Genomic DNA, 15,233 nt, shown 5'->3' on the forward strand with positions numbered 1-15,233 from the left:
CCCGTGCTGCTGACGCGATCTCAAGCTGTCCTGTAAATACCTGGTGCTAACACCCCACGCCGCTCCCTCGTGACGCCCCTGCCCACCCGCATCGAGGTCCCCTCGTCGGAATGGACGTGGGGATGGCCGCTTTGTAATATGCTGGTTAGCCTTTTTTTTTTTCTTTATGCCCCTTAAAGCTTTAATTTTGTCCAACACCATGCTGGGCTAGCTGAGGGGTGGAGAGAGGGACATGTGCCCCACCACACTCTGAGGAGAACACGCCTGCAGTAAAACAGTCCCGTCGGCCAGCTGCCCTGGAGGACCAGCGGCCGCGGGCGGCTCCGCTTCCTGCTCCGCCGGCCCCTCCCGCTCCCCTGTGGTGACTTGGCTGGCTCCCCGACCTTTGTGCTGTCTCTGTGCCCGCCTCTCCCCTCGCCCACCTGCCTGCCCTCACACTCCCGGCGGAGAGCATGATCCGTGACCTTGCTTCTGATTTTCGCCTCTGGGACAATTCAGTCAATGTGGGCAGTTTGGTCATCTGGATTTTTTTTTTTTTCCCCTGTTCATTTCATCTGCCCTCCACTCCCCCTCCCCAGCCCCAGGTTGATTAAATGGCTTTTCCTGGGACCTGCCCAGCTTTGAGAATCTCTCCTCATCCCCACCCTGGGGCACCCAACCTCGGGGGGTGGGGGGGGGAGGGACGGGGAGGGATGGGGCATAGTGGGAGAGCCAGCCGAGAGCTGAGGGTAAGGGCAGGTAAGCGTGAGGCTGTGGATGCTTTCAGAGTGTTGTGGTTTGTTTTTTTTAAAACCGGGCAATATTGTGTTCAGTTCAAGCTGTGAAGAAAAATATATATCAATGTTTTCCAATAAAATACAGTGACTACCTGACTCTGCTCTTCTACTCTTGTCTTGGTTTCTGGGCCTGCTGCCTGCACGGGCCTGAAGCCCTTCCCCGGAAGAGCCTGTCCTCCATGCTCGCTCAAAAGACTTGACCTCAGCACTGCACAGCAAGAGTTCAGATCCCAACCAGACTGCCCGCTGGCTGAGGGCAGGATTCTGTGCTGGCAGCGCGGCCCGTCAGCTCTGAGTGCTCGCCATTGGACATCTTGGGACCTGCACGCGTGTGCGAGAGAGACCGAGCCCGCCTTAGTGGGGGCCTGTATCAGTCACGCGAGTGACTGCAAGATGAGGCCTGAGAAGGCCTGAGGCAGGTCCATCGCATCACAAGAACGTCCCAGTTTGGGGGGTGAGGGCGGCGGGCAGCATCAAGCTGAAAGGTGAGTGGTCACCTGGCTGTGCGGCGGGAAGGAAGGGCATCATCCCAGAGAACAAGAAGGCAGGGCCAGGCCCTGGGGGCCTAGGCTGTGGGGAGAGTCTCGACAGGGTGCTCCGGCCAAGAGGTGACCAGTGTCAAGCGGGCAGCCTAAGTGCCCAGTTCGAACACGCGGTGGGGAGAAAAGAGGCGTGGTCCTGAGCTCACAGCTTCAGTCAGCTCCTGGAGAGGGCACACGACTAAGCTCTGAAAGAAAAAGCCCCAAACAACTGCAAACCATAGAAAGCTCCTCAGCTTTCCTGAGGTAAGTGGGGATATGAAAAAGAAAGGAGGGGAGGCCCCGCCCCCAACTACCAAACACCAGTTGATAGACATCATCTAACATCCGAGCTGCTCACGCTCGACCAGGGGCTGGGTAGGAGGTGAGCAGAGATGCTCAGTGGAGTGAAAAGACTTCTGATCACCTTTACCCGGCCCTGGGAGGACGGAGAAGCCTGGCAGCGTTCAAACTCAGGGCCCTTCCTGTGTCAGAAAGGAGACACCTTTTTCCAAAGCCCCAGTTTCTCTGCCCCCTTTTTCTGCCATCTGGTTGTGGCTCGAAATTGGTGCAGTAAAGATGGTAGAGTGTTGTGGGTAAGAGCTCGGGGTCCGGGGCACTTAACTGCGTGCATGGCCTTGGGTAGACGGCTCTCTGCCCCTGTCTGGAAAGTGGGGCTGTGATAACACTGACCTTGGGACTTCCCTGGCGGTCCAGTGGTTCAGACTCCATGCTTCCACTGCAGGGGGCGTGGGTTCGATCCCTGGTCAGGGAACTAAATCCCGCATACCACGTGATGTGGCCAAAAAAACCCACTGACCGGGGCCAGCCGAGGATTGGTGAGCCTGCAGGAGCCGGGCCTGGGGTACAGTGAATGTCCAGGGGGCATGAGCTGCTCTCTGTTGGGTGCTTCCTACTCCACGGGTTGTCTTCTAAGCTCTGCCTCCGTGATCTCGTTGAATCCTTCAAGCAACCATTTGGGCTGGGTGCTGTGAGTCCCCATTTTGCAGACTAGGAAACTGAGGCCCAGAGAAGTGAGGGAACTAGTCCAGGGTGATTAAGCAGAAAGTGACAGAGCTGGAATCTGAACCAGATGTGACCTGAGCAGTCCATGCTCTCAGCTGCCTGGCTTTAGAGTAAATGGTCTTTTTTTTTTTTTTTTTTAAGATGAATTCAGGTAGGCCAGAGACAGCCAGTGGGAAAGCTAGGCTGAGGCTGGGGTCACAACAGTGGAGTCTGAGATGGGAGCTGCCTTCTTAGCAGCCAGGATACCTGTGGAAAATTCTGGTCTTATAGCTGTGAAGAAGATAGGTTTTGGTGACTCACAGAATTGGGCTCCAACCCAGCGTGACCACTGCAGTGTCTGTATACTCACTAAGCCTCAGGTCCCACCTCTGTCACTTCCTACCTGATAACCTTGGAGCAGTGACTTCACTTCTCTGAGCCTCAGTTTACCAGTCTGCAAAATGGAGAATAGTAATTGTCTCTCAAAGGAGGATCAGAAAATATTGCGCCGCTTTTTAGACATCGTCTCATTTACTTCTCACCCAGGCCAGGTTGAGTCCTAATAAAATTTAGTATGCATTTATGACATGCATCCTCCCCAGTGCGCATATGAGTACAAGATAAGTTATCATCAAGAGCTGACAGGAGGGGGCTTCCCTGGTGGTCCAGTGGTTAAGACTCTGCACCTCCACTGCAGGCGCACAGGTTCAATCCCTGGTTGGGAAGTTCTGCGCTGCGAAGTGTGGCCAGAAAAAAAAAAAAAGAGCTGAAAGGAATGGAGGCGGGGGTCAGGGGGGCAGCTAAAACCTCTAGCACCACATTTCTTGGAAGTGGGTGAGCTGGGACTTGAACCCCAGATTATTCGCATCCCAAATGCCCACGATTTCAACCACCGCATTGCTTTGCCTGCACTTCTCTACTGCCCCGTCGTTTATTTTCCCCCTTGGGCCCTGTGTTTTGACTTTTACTCCCATATGGCCTGCATTATTAAAAAGTCATGACTTCCCTTTCCCATTCTTTATTAATCACAGACACAGAGATGGCACTCTGCGCTGCTAATGACATGGGCAGGCAGGGAGGGGCAAGCATCAGCTGATGCTTGCTGTGGAAGTCATTTCCAACTCAGGCTCACAGATCCTCTGGGCCAGCTCAAAACCTGTCCTGAGAAAGTGACTACACAGGGGGACACATCGGGAGGTGCCCAACTGGGGCCCACAGGAGGGAAATCCAGGTTCCCCTCACCTCCCAGAGGGGAGCTCCAATGCAGTGGCTCTGGAACCACTTCTAAGTGTCATTCCCAGTGTGGCCAGCAGGTGGGGCAGTGACCACAGAAGGCCCAAGAGCAGCAACTCCTGGGGACTGGCCAGGGTGTATATGTGTGTGCATGCTTAAGTTCCATCTGTGCTCGAAAGTCAGAAATGAATCAAGAAATGAAGTTAAAAGTGCATAAAGTCTCCTTGAGGGAGACAGACCTGTTCCCAGCGTGTCATTTCTTGACCCCAACGCCAGACCAGAGCGGGCGCCTCCCTTTCACTGTGTTCCCGGTACATTCCACAGCTTGTAAATTTGTATTTTTGTGGCTTATTGTAATACATATTTCTGTGATTATTAAATTCTCACCACCACTGAATTATGAGCGAGGTAGGGCCAAGGCGGTGTCAGTCACTGCTATTTCCCCAGCAGGCACAGAGCAGCCGTGGGTCCAGAGCAGGCTCAAGGGAATATGTGTTGAATGAATGAATGAGACGAAAAAGAGGAGGCATCAGAGGCCAGAGTCAGAACTGTGAGCACAACAGAAACACCCTTCTTTACTTGCTTCACTTTCTTCCAATCCTCAGGTCCTGGCTCAGCCATCTCCTCCTCCAAGAAGCCCTCCCTGATGTCCCCCAAGACTCCACCCTTCCCAACATCCAGCCCTGCCCACTCTGAACCGTGAGCTCCAGGAGAGCAGGGCCAAGGCTGTCTGTCCCTGCCATGTCCCCAGCATCATACGGACAAAACCTGACATACAGTAAGCCCTCAATCAGAGCCTGCTGAATGAATGAACAAACGTCTGTGCCACAACAGGCTGCAGTGAGGACCATTGTGGAACCCCAGATGCGCTGAGAGCACCTGAGAGGAGTGATTAAGTCTTCAAGGAGGAAGAATAGCCTAAGCAGGAACTTGAAGGGCAAGGGAGCTTTTGACGGATGCAGAAGGGGAAACACTCTCACGGGAAGGGTGAGCTCAGTGAGCTAAGAGGTGGAGGCCCCAAAGGTCACGGGCTCTTTGGGGAAACCTCGGTTGTCTGCTGCGGCCAAGCAGAGAGCGTGGGAGTCGGCCTCCGGGCAGTGGGACTCCTTGGAGCTCGGCAGGCAGGGGAGGAACCATTCAGACAGGACCTCCAGACAGGACCATGGCAGCCAGCGGAGAGGCTACCCGGCCAGTCAGGGGTCAGGAACCAGCCAGGAGAGGAGCTTCCGAATCATCCTGGAGGGGCCGAGGGAGTTGTTTGAAAACCCACGCCCTGGCAGACAGTGTAGACATCCAGGCCAGAGCTGGTGGGGGTCTAAGATAAACAGTGGGATGCAGAGGAGGGGGCAGATTCCTGAGATGTTAGGCCTGGTGGGTAAAAGCCAGCAGAAAACCAGCTTCTACACTTACTCCTCTCCTCCCCTTAATCCACATCCGAAAAATAGGACTGATAATGGCACCCACCTTGGGTGAGGATGCTGTGGGTTCAAAAGCCCAGCCCTGCGCTGCCATTCGGCGAATGCTGAGGCCAGAACCGACCCACCTTCCGGGGCGGCGCAGAGAGAGGAGGCAAGCGTGCCCCCCGCCCCCGGGGTCTTGCCTGGACAGGCAGCCCTGGCCCACCTCGACTCCTGCCTGAAACGCAGCCCCTCCATCCCATCCCTTCTGCACGGTCCTCCAGGGGCACCTCTGGGCTGGTTCCCACTGAGGCCGGGCCAGGATTGGTAACAAAGGCCGGACCCCACCTGATGTTTCTTGAACTGTTTTTTGGTTTGTTTTGGTACAAGTCAAATTTTAACTATTAAATTCAAGCAATAGGACTTCCCTGGTGGCGCAGTGGTTAAGAATCCGCCTGCCAATGCGGGGGACACTGGTTCAATCCCTAGTCTGGGAAGATCCCACATGCCGCAGAGCAACTAAGCCCGTGAGCCGCAACTACTGAAGCCCGCGTGCCTAGAGCCCGTGCTCCGCAACAAGAGAAGCCACCGCAATGAGAAGCCCGCGCACTGCAATGGAGAGTAGCCCCCGCTCGCCACAACTAGAGAAAGCCCATGTGCAGCAACGAAGACCCTACGCAGCCAAAAATAAATAAAATAAAATAAAATAAAATATTTTAAAAATAAATGAAAAATAAATTCAAGCGATACAATATTACTCTGGCAAGACTGCTATAAAAGTTTCTAAACTTCCTCAATTTTTTTTTCAGTATTACATTTTTTTTTATTGTGGTAAAATACCCATAACACAAAATGTACCATTTTAACCATCTTAAAAAGTACCATTCAGTGACATTTAGTACATTCACGATGTTGTACAACCACCGTCGCTATCTAGTTCCAGGACATTTTCATCACCCCAAAAGGAAACCCCATACCCATTAAGCAGTCGTTTGACCTATTTTTAACTCTCGCAGACACCTCTTCAAATGAAACATAATGTCTGGTGGGAAGAAGTCAAAACAATGGAGAAAAGTGTTTTCAAACCGCATTTGCCCAGATGCCAAAGACCACTACAATAGCCACAACAACAACAATGGCAGTAACAGTAACACGTATTGTGGGCTTTACTCCAGGCCCTGTGCTAAATTGCTTTTCGGGGTAATCATTTAATCCTCAGCACAGCCTTGTAAGCTAAGTATTAGATTATGATCACCATCCTACGCAAAAGGAAACCAAAGCAAACTCATCAGCCCAACAGTGATCTGAGCTAAGGAGATAAAAAGATAGACCAGGGACTTCCCTGGTGGTCCAGTGGTTAGGACTCTGGGCTTCCACTGTAGGGGGCACGGTTTCCATGGCTGGTCAGGGAACTAAGATCCCGCAAGCAGCGAGGCATGGCCAAAAAAAAAAACAACCTTGGAACCCTCACAAACCCAGCTCCACCTGCAGGCTGAGCTTTCTCCTGGGGCTGGTGATGGCCCTCTCCGGACCTTGATTCCAGCCTGTGTAGAAGGGCTCTAATAATAGCAGCCTGGAGCGGGAGGGTGCAATTCACGAGGCGAAGGACTCACTTTAGCCACCGCTATTGTCTTTATAGGAAGCTCATGCCTCATCTACTCCTCCAGCCCTCCTCAGGGGCAGATTTATTGTTTTAACCCTGAAGCCAAGTGAGAAAGGGGAACCCAGGGCTGGGGTTGAGTCTGGGGGCTTTCCCATTCACCTCCTCCCACCACCAGAAGTACCACTTCCTTTCATGTTCACTCCTGGAAAACCCTTGAATTCTGTACCTGAGGGCAGGGGATGGCAACGAGAAGGGGGGAGGGGGGGATGGCTGAACATTACCCCAGCAGTCAGAAGGGGAACTGAAGGCTGGAAATCACCCCAGAGGAGTCCAGGGTGGGGCCGAGACTGCTCTGTGTCCCCAGCACCTGGTAGAGTCAGCGCCCACTATTTGTTGAATGAATGAATGAATGAATGAATGACATTTTTGTGGCAGTTCCCAGGACACAGGCGGTGAAGTGAGGCTCTGCGAGGGGGCATAGGGACAGGCACAGGACTTAGGTCTGAGTTCCTGGGCCATCCCTGGGGTCCGTACCTCCCACCGCTTCATTCTCCAGCTTCTCCCCCAGCCCAGGGCCCCACCATCCACATCTTGCAACTCACCAAGCCATGCAGTTTCCAGGCACCTGTCCAGTGGTGTCACCCACAATGCAAGTCTCCCCTTCTTCACCTCCCCTGCGGGGACCAGGCCTCCCAAGTCTGATGGGGAATCAGAAGTAAAGGGAAGCAGGGAGCTTGTCGGAGAATCCTGGGCTCCCGTGAGGCAGAGAGAGGGTGGCTCTTGGAGTAGACTGGGAGAGGGCAGGGCTGTCCGCCGGGGGTTTGGGGTGGGTATCCAGGGCACCCTGAATGAATGAGGATCAGAGCCAGAAGCCTAACCAGATGAGACCTGAGTGCACAGAAGCTGCTGGGAACTCTTCTGCCTTCTAAATATTTAGACAGTGAGATGGATGGGCAAAGCGAGGGCCAGACCAGGCCACCCAGGCCACCGGATATTTTGAGAGAACTGCTCTTTTTATGCTCCAGGATAATTGTTTCCTCTCCCTCTCTCCCTCCTCCCACAGCCCATCGTGGTCACCCTGAAGGAGGAGGAATAGCAGCTGATCACCCCCTGAATCCAGGGGGGTCAACATTCTGGCCGGCTGGGCTCCAGGATCCATCTCTGGGCTTGTCCACCCGCAGCCATCGGTCATGTCCCTGAATTTCTGGCTCCTGCTCCCGGAAGACAGGGCAGGAGATCACGGGGCAGATGTCAGCAGAGGGAGCAGGCTGTCTCGGACCCCACTTTGGACGGTGTTCCCACGGTGCTGCTGGATGGCTGTGGGACAGGCAAGGGTGCCCCCTGCCCCTCGCCCCAGGCTGACAAATGCACCCAGCTCCCTTCCTTCCCCCCGAGAGCAGTGGGGGCCCTTGAGCCCTTCCTCCCCGAGGGCGGCTGGGAGAGGGACGTCTGCAAGTCACCCTGGCCAGGCCTCGGGCACAAGCAACAGAACCAGAGCTTGAGCCGCTGGAAGACGGCCTTGCGGAAAAGGATGAAGACCCAGGGGTCCAGGATGGGGTTGAAGGCATTGAAACGGAAAGCGAGGAGGTCCCCCATCTCACTGCTGTCCGGGGCGATGGCCTGGGTGAAGCCGCGGATCTGAGGGCAGAGTGAGGGTGTCAAGCAGCACCCACGAGTCCTCTGCCCCCACCCACACCCCACCCTCGATCCCCTCCCCCCACTTGCTCATTGGCAGAAATGAGGGAGGGGTGGCCTGTCGGAAGGGGAAGGAAATAAGATAAGATGAAAATTAACAAAGAAGTGCATCGGGGGAGCAGAGGGAGAGAAAGCCCCAGGAGACAGCCAGCAAAGCCCTAGAGGGAGAGAGATGGGGCGGTAGGTCTGGGTCCCAGGGTTATGTCTGTGTGTGTCCAGTTTCTGAGTCCTCTGTAACCCCCCAAAGGTTTGACGACCCTCAGATCTAGCCCAGCCCTTGCGTTTTACAGAAAGAGAAACCGAGGCCCAGAGTATAGACAGGATGACTGGGTGCCACAGGACCAGGGTTGGCCCTGCTGCAATTTGGGAGGGGCAGGGCAGGAGTTCCTGCAGGAAAGGGGCGAGGCCAGGAGATGCCAAGGGCAGACCCATGGGTGGGGCTGGGGAAGTGGGGAGCATGGTGGCGGGGAGATCAGACTCTGGCATCAGAGGAGCCCAGGGTGCAGACCTGCCTCTGCGTGATCATGGGCAAAAGACATCATCACCCCTCATCTGTAAAAAGGGTGACAGGGCAGAGACTTCGTCACATTTCTTGCTAAATGCTTGTGGAATAGATGCATAAGATCATTTTGGAGATTATCGGAGAAAGGATTTCTAAACCACTGAGCACAGGGTGGACAGAGAGCAATGAATGGCAGATCTTATTATCATTGCAGGGGTAGGAGAAGGTTGGTGGGGGGGTGGAATTGGTAGGGTTGGGGGGCTAGAGATGTGGAAGGGGGAGACAAGGGTCAGAAGGAATCAAATGGGGCAGAAGCAAATGGGGAGACTTCTCCAGCAAGTTGGGAGTTGTTTGACCCTGGACAAAGCCTCTCACCTCTTTGGGTCTCAGTTTCCCCATCTGTGAAATGGGTACAAACGATGGAGGATGGCGCTGGGCTCTGCCTTCCTCCCCACCGCCCACCCCGATCTGCCGAGGGGACTCACCGTGAGAGGCAGGGAGCACACGGCCATGATGCCCGTCATGAGGCCCAGCAGAATCAGGTGGTCAACCTCATCTTCGCCCGCCCGGGGGCCGGGGACCAGCGAGCCGTGGTGGCGCCTCTGCTGGCGGTACATGCGGCAGAGGCTGAAGGTGACCGAGCCGTTGCAGAGGATGATGGCGGCCACCAGCAGGGCCACGAGGCTGGCGTAGGCCAGCGAGAATGCGCAGCCACCCAGCTCGGCCGAGCGCATACGGATGAAGCACCAGCTGCCCGGGCAGTACTGCTGGTGTTGGCCCAGGCCCAGCAGGGGCAGCGAGCAGAAGACGGTGCAGAAGGCGTAGATGGCGGGCAGCGCCAGGCGGGCGCGGCGCGGCCCGTCCAGCTGGGCGTAGAGGTAGGGGTGACTGAGCGCCAGGCAGCGCTCCACGGCCATGGCGAAGAGGATGAGCGTGGAGGCCAGGCCGAAGAAGGTCATGGCGAAGGCGAAGGCATCGCACAGCGCCGGGCGGCCCCGGGCCAGGCCCAGCAGCGAGCTGTTGCGGGCGTAGGCCGCGAACACCGCTGGACTCAGGAAGCACGTGCCCAGCAGGTCGGTGACCGCCAGCCCGGTGACCAGCACCGCGAAGGCCGAGGGGCGTGACCGTCGCCGCGCCCCCAAGATGCCCAGCGCCAGCCCGTTGCCCACCACGCCCGCCACGAACATCAGGGCGCTGGTGGCCGGGCCCACCGAGTCCCGCACATACGTGAGGTTCTGGCACGAATCCGCCATCCCCGGTCTCCCGCAGCCGCCCGGGCCGGAAGGGTTCCCGCGGTGGGAGGTGGGGACGGAGGGGTAGCCGGGTCCGCCCCTGCGACGCCCACCACCGCGCTCCCCTCCCCGGGGTCCTCGCTGCAGTTGGAGGTGGGGGGGAGGGAGGGTCCCAGTCAACCCACCGCAGTTCTTGTTGTGCGACCGTCCGTCTATTTCTATTTCTCTCCCCTCTGTCTTCCCCAGCCTCCCGTACTCTCTCTCTCTCTTTCCCTTATTTCTTTCCTTCCCTACATCTGTTTCCCTGTCTAGTCTTTTCCTCTTCAAGCCCCTAGTTCTTTCCTTCTCTGTCTCTGTCTCTTGCTGTGTCTCTGTCTCTGTCCCCTCCCTGGTCCACCCCCTCTGCCTCCCTCCCTCCCTCCCTCTCTCTCTCCCGACAGCCGTCTATTCCCTTCTCTGCGTTTCTGCTTTCCCAGCCCCTCCTCACTGCACCTCTGCGGTCTCTCTCAGCTCCTCCTCTGTCCCCTCGCTCCTTCTCCGGGGTCTTGCTCGCTCTCCGAGTGTCAGCTTCTCCCTACTTCCCCCCCTCCTCCCTCCCTTCCTACTCATCTTGCCTGCTCACCCCGGCTTTTTCATTTCCTCTCTCTGCCCCACGTTCCCGCCCCCTGCTTTCTCCAGAGGGCCCTGGCCTCCGTCCCCGCCTTCCCTGGCACGCTCCCTCCATCCCCTCTCCCCAAGACATCCATCTCCCGCCTCCCCCTCCCCCTCCTTGTGTCCTCTCACCGTCCCCATCACCGAGCCACCTGCCACCTCGCACACTCAGGACTCTGCCAGCTTTCTTCCCTTCCCAGCATCGGCCCCGGGTGGGGATCACCTGAGTCATCATCACCCTGGAGTTGGGAGCTTGCCAGCAGGGACCCGGGCGGGACCTGAGGGGCACAGCTGACCAGTCTGCAAGGCTGTCTGGGGTGGCTTCTGGCATCTATTCTGGGCTCAGGCCCTGCGGGGTTAGAACATTGCCCAAGGATTGAGAAATGACCAGGAAATTCCTGCCTGATGTAGTGTTTTCCAGGCACTACTGAGCTTTCTTTTCCCTGGACACAGTTCACTCCTTCCATGAGCCCTGGGGAGGGGGTGTGGGGGGAGGAGAGACTTGGCATCTGCTGGTAGGGGACCAGCGCCCCCCCCCCCCGCCAGGGTTTCCACTGCTCAGTATCAAAGGGGAGCACCCTCCCGCCCTCTTGCCTCTCACCCTAGCACTCCCAGGCCTCAGGCCAAGTTCTGGTGACCTTGACTTCAAGGAATAATATTTTAGCCACAGACAGCCGTCCAGGGCTCCAACACTGCCGTTCCTTAATTTCTCCCACTCCTCCGCAAACACATCACCAGCCGCAGAGCCGCCACCCTCCAGCCAGTGTGATCAGCCTGTGTGTCCCAGACGCCAGCACAGCGGTCACCAGTCCCTGTTGCCACTGAGCCCATGGCTTCCCATGCAGCCTCCCAACCCATAAGGGCCAGATGGGACCTCAGAGACCTTCTCAGACACCTCTTATTTTTCAGGGAGTCAGTTTAAGTGCAGAGATGACAAATTCAAGGTCTCACTCCATTTGACTGGAGTTTCTGTCCCAATTCGACCACCTGCTTGCTATGGGATAGTCCCAGGCCAGGATGGGAAGCCAGTGGACCTCAGTTTCCTAATCTGTACAATGGGCTTCATGGGCCTGGTGGCCGACCATGGCCCGTGGCCCATCCCAGACCCCTCTTTGTAACAAGGAGAGAGCCTGTGTACATACTGTATCCCATCCAAGGCCAGGAAGGGTGCTCCCGACCCCAAGGACTGGACGTTGGGCAGCTACAGACTTCCCCTCTCCATCGCCATGCCACCCCCGCCTCCATGACCACAATCCCCTCCCCCCTCCCCCTCCTCCATCTCCCTATCACCCATGCCCAGCTGGCACCGCCAGCTTCCGCCAGGATGGATGCCCCAGCTCCAGCCACACCAGGGCCTCCGAGAATGACCACTCAGCCCCACTCGGAGGGCGCCTGTGTGTGTGTGTCTCAGGCCTCCTGGCCACGTGGTACCGCCCTCACTCTCTTCGATCCCAGGCAGAGCAGAGGGAGCTCAGGAAGTTCTATCACATTAATGGAGGGTGATGCCTGGCAGGCTTGCGTCCTGTCTCTGCATCAGGCATGTTGCAGGGGTGCCGGAGGAGGTGCGGGTGGAGCTCTGGTTCCTGGAACTTCCCTCCCACTGGCTTCCTGCCCCCACCAGGCACTGCTGAGCATTCAGAAAGTCCACGCTGCTCCCATGCCCAGCGGGGCCTCAGACAGGCCCCCCCACAGGCCTCAGTTTCCCCACTTTTGCCGCTGGGAGCCGGGAGCCCTGGCGACCCTGGCATCATTTCTGGGCTCCAGAGCAGGCAGGAGAAGTGGTAACTGTAACTCATTCCTAAGGAGGGGACTAAGGGTCCCTGGGGTCCGTGCCAGTGTTGGACACGCTCACCCCACGACAAGGGCACAAAGCGTTCCCCTTCCACCCGGGTGCCCTGGGGCGAGAGGTCACCCCCACTGGGCTGGGCTGGGAATGGGGTGGCTTCCAGGGGCGGGAAGAGCTGTGGGAAGGAACTGCTCTGGATGGGTGAGTCAGCACCCTCCCCCTGCCACGAGTCAGGCCTCCCCAGAGGGACCCTGGGGCAGCGCCACAGAAGAGAGAGGACAGCCCAGAGACAACTGGAAATGGACACACAGCTCTGGGAGGGGGGGAAGAACGGGTACCTGGGAGGGGGTGTGCTAGGGACTGTGGATGTGTGAACTTCATGTGTGGGATTGTGTGACCTAAGCGAGCATCGTATCAGCCTAGTGAGTGTGATGTGTGTGTGTGTGTGTGTGTGTCAGTGGAGGGCATTCTTTCCTCTAAGGTCTCTTTGTGCATCTGTGTCTACTGGTGCGTCCATGCGTGTCTGTTTATTGGGGCCCACCTGTTTCTTTACGGCTGTGTTGGCCCACGTGGGTCTCTAAGCCTCGATGTTCTTCATCAAATGGCTGCCATGCCCTTGGGATGTTGTTGGAAGGTCAGAGACAGAATTCACCCTGCCTGCCTCTAGGAAGTCCTCAAACAGCTACCGTTGGTGTTGTTATTCATCCAGCGAACCCTAACCCACTCACCGTGTGCCAAGGGCTAGGGGCGCAGAGGGGCTCAGAGGGCACCATCCGATGGGGGCGCCGTCCCAAGCGGCAAGCGAAAGTGACGGGAGAGGAAGGTCATAGCTGGAGGCTGGGCAGGCCCTCGGCTGAGTCATTCCATCCGGGTGGGTGTCCTCAAGAGGGCAAGCACCAACCAGGGCAGGAAATGGGACCGGGATGGGCCCTTCCACACCTGCCGCCGGCACCTCCTGCTGCCTGCCCAGGCCTGCCTGACCTAAGATGCCAGCCCGCCCTGCGCCCGACCCTCTCCTGGCTCCCTGGTTTCCGTCCTTCTGGCCCTGCCCTGGGAGGAAGCTGGCCTCACCTCGTACCCTGCACACGCGCCACCAGCTGCTCACGCCTGCCAGGCCCGCCTGTCGCCTGTGCCCACTCACCGCTGTGAGGAGCCGCTGTGGGTCCATGCTGACCCTTCCTTCCTTAGCAGGCCCCAGCCGCTCCAGCTAGGGGCCAGTTTTTTCTGCCCACCGCCCTTTTCTCCACCACCAATGGGCCCTTGCCTACCTACTGGCCGTTGGTTCCCTCTCCGGCTCCTGGGGTCCCTGCTCTGTCGCTCCTTTCCCACCTTTGCCTGGGCTGTGCACCTCACCTGAGATCCCCTCACTTCTGTTCTTCAAGGCCCCGTTTGAACCCCTCCAGCCCCTCCTGAAGTCATCCATCGACTCCTCCCACTCCATCCTCAAGCCCCAGCTGACCAGGTGACATCACTTCTCCATGCCGGTCTTCCATGTCTGTAAAATGGGGGTAAACAGAGTCTTTTGGGGGCCACCGTGAGAATTAAGGGAGATGGGGCTTGTGAAACCGGACTCCCAATAAGTGATGGCCGTGATTATGGCTCCTTCTGGCTCTGGGCTGCCCCACCCCTTACCCCCGGCCCCTCAGTGCCAAGCACATGGGTGGGGTGTGGAGGGACGACAGCTGGGTGGGGCAGCCCCCAGCCCTGGGGTTTGGGGTGAAGTGGGAGAGAACTGCTGGGCACAAGCACTACCCCAGGCGTCCACCTCTCTGCCTCTTGGCCTGGCTCTGACTCCAGCCTGGGCCGGACCCCAGAGCTGACTTCAGAGCTGGGGGTGGCAGGAAAGAGCAGCGGGTAACCAGAAGCGGGTGCTACGCAGTCATACCCGCTAATGAGGTTATCTGGTTTGCAGGCTGGTCACCCAGGACCTGCTCTGGCTTCTCCCTTCTGGCTTCTCCTCCCTCCCAGCCTCAGTCTGGGTGCAGGCTCACCCAGCTCCCCTCCTTCTCCAGGCAGACATTTCCTCCCACTCCCTGCCCCCCACCAGGTCAGCCAGCCCCACTTGCTTCTCCCCAGCTTCCATTCCCCGAGACCAGCTCCAAGATCCCAGGGCTCAAAGGATCTAAATCCCAACAGTCCAGGCTCAAGAAATCCTTACACCCCTGAAGTGCCGAGCTCCGGAATCCTAACCCGACAAGGGGGCTGGACCCCAGCATCCTGGCCCCGCACTGTTCAAAGACTCCAGAATTCCAGCCTTTCAAGTTCCTGGGATTCTAGATACCTTTGCATTTCAGGTTCTAAGATGCAAGGATGCTGGGTCTGTGAAATTCCAGAATCCTTCTGGCAACTTCCCTCCCAGCATCCGTCCTCCCCCCACTCCCCACCCCGAGCTCATCCTTGGCTCTCTCTGTCCCCCATCTCCCCTGGGGCTCCCACAGACATGATGCAACCAGACCGGAGCCAGCTGAGAGGTAGGAGACAGGAGGGAGATATAATTACAGCTTCTCTTGCCTCAATTCAACAGGAAGCTCAGAGTTGGGACCCAGGGGACCCTAATCCAATGTGAATAATGGAGCACTTGCCAGACGCAGGCACAGTCTCTTTCTGGGGAGGGGAGGCCCAGTGAGCCATCTTCATCCAGATCCAGGGTGCAGTCTCAAGACAAGAGAGAGTGAGGAGAGGGGAGAGGTTGCAAACTCAGTGGCCCTTGGACCAACCAGGTAAAATAATTAACCAAACCCACAGGTCACCCAGCCTGCATTTCTTTTTTTTTTTTTTAATTAATTTATTTATTGTTGGCTGCGTTGGGTCTTCGTTGCTGCGCGCGGGCTTTCT

At 57.2% G+C, this 15,233-nt stretch overlaps 1 protein-coding gene across 2 annotated transcripts; it reads right to left on the minus strand.

Moving 5' to 3' along the window:
* Positions 1–5,719: 5,719 nt before the first annotated feature.
* PTGIR (prostaglandin I2 receptor) lies at positions 5,720–10,570 on the minus strand. Of its 2 annotated transcripts, XR_009006076.1 has the most exons (4): positions 10,454–10,570; positions 9,215–10,102; positions 7,135–8,170; positions 5,720–6,997 (listed from the first exon to the last, which is right to left on the minus strand). XR_009006076.1 is itself a non-coding variant. In XM_057534160.1 (3 exons), the coding sequence occupies exons 1-3, from the start codon at positions 10,568–10,570 to the stop codon at positions 7,784–7,786; spliced, it is 1,392 nt and encodes a 463-aa protein (XP_057390143.1). In that variant the 3' UTR covers positions 5,721–7,783. The 2 variants fall into 2 exon arrangements, 1 of the variants encoding a protein (XP_057390143.1); XM_057534160.1 differs by having other exon boundaries at positions 5,721–8,170.
* Between the last annotated feature and the right edge of the window lie 4,663 nt (positions 10,571–15,233).

This window comes from Balaenoptera acutorostrata, chromosome 19, assembly GCF_949987535.1.
Source record: "Balaenoptera acutorostrata chromosome 19, mBalAcu1.1, whole genome shotgun sequence".
Taxonomy (NCBI): Eukaryota; Metazoa; Chordata; class Mammalia; order Artiodactyla; family Balaenopteridae; genus Balaenoptera; species Balaenoptera acutorostrata.

What these genes read in the sequence shown, in the direction of transcription:
- PTGIR (XM_057534160.1), bottom strand. Translation starts at nt 10,570, where the DNA reads ATGAGTAGGAAGGGAGGGAGGAGGGGGGGAAGTAGGGAGAAGCTGACA. An exon ending in AGCTGAGAGAGACCGCAGAG is followed by an intron (nt 10,103 to 10,453) that starts GTGCAGTGAGGA and finishes CTCCAACTGCAG; the next exon opens with CGAGGACCCCGGGGAGGGGA. An exon ending in TGTGCTCCCTGCCTCTCACG is followed by an intron (nt 8,171 to 9,214) that starts GTGAGTCCCCTC and finishes CTCTGCCCTCAG; the next exon opens with ATCCGCGGCTTCACCCAGGC.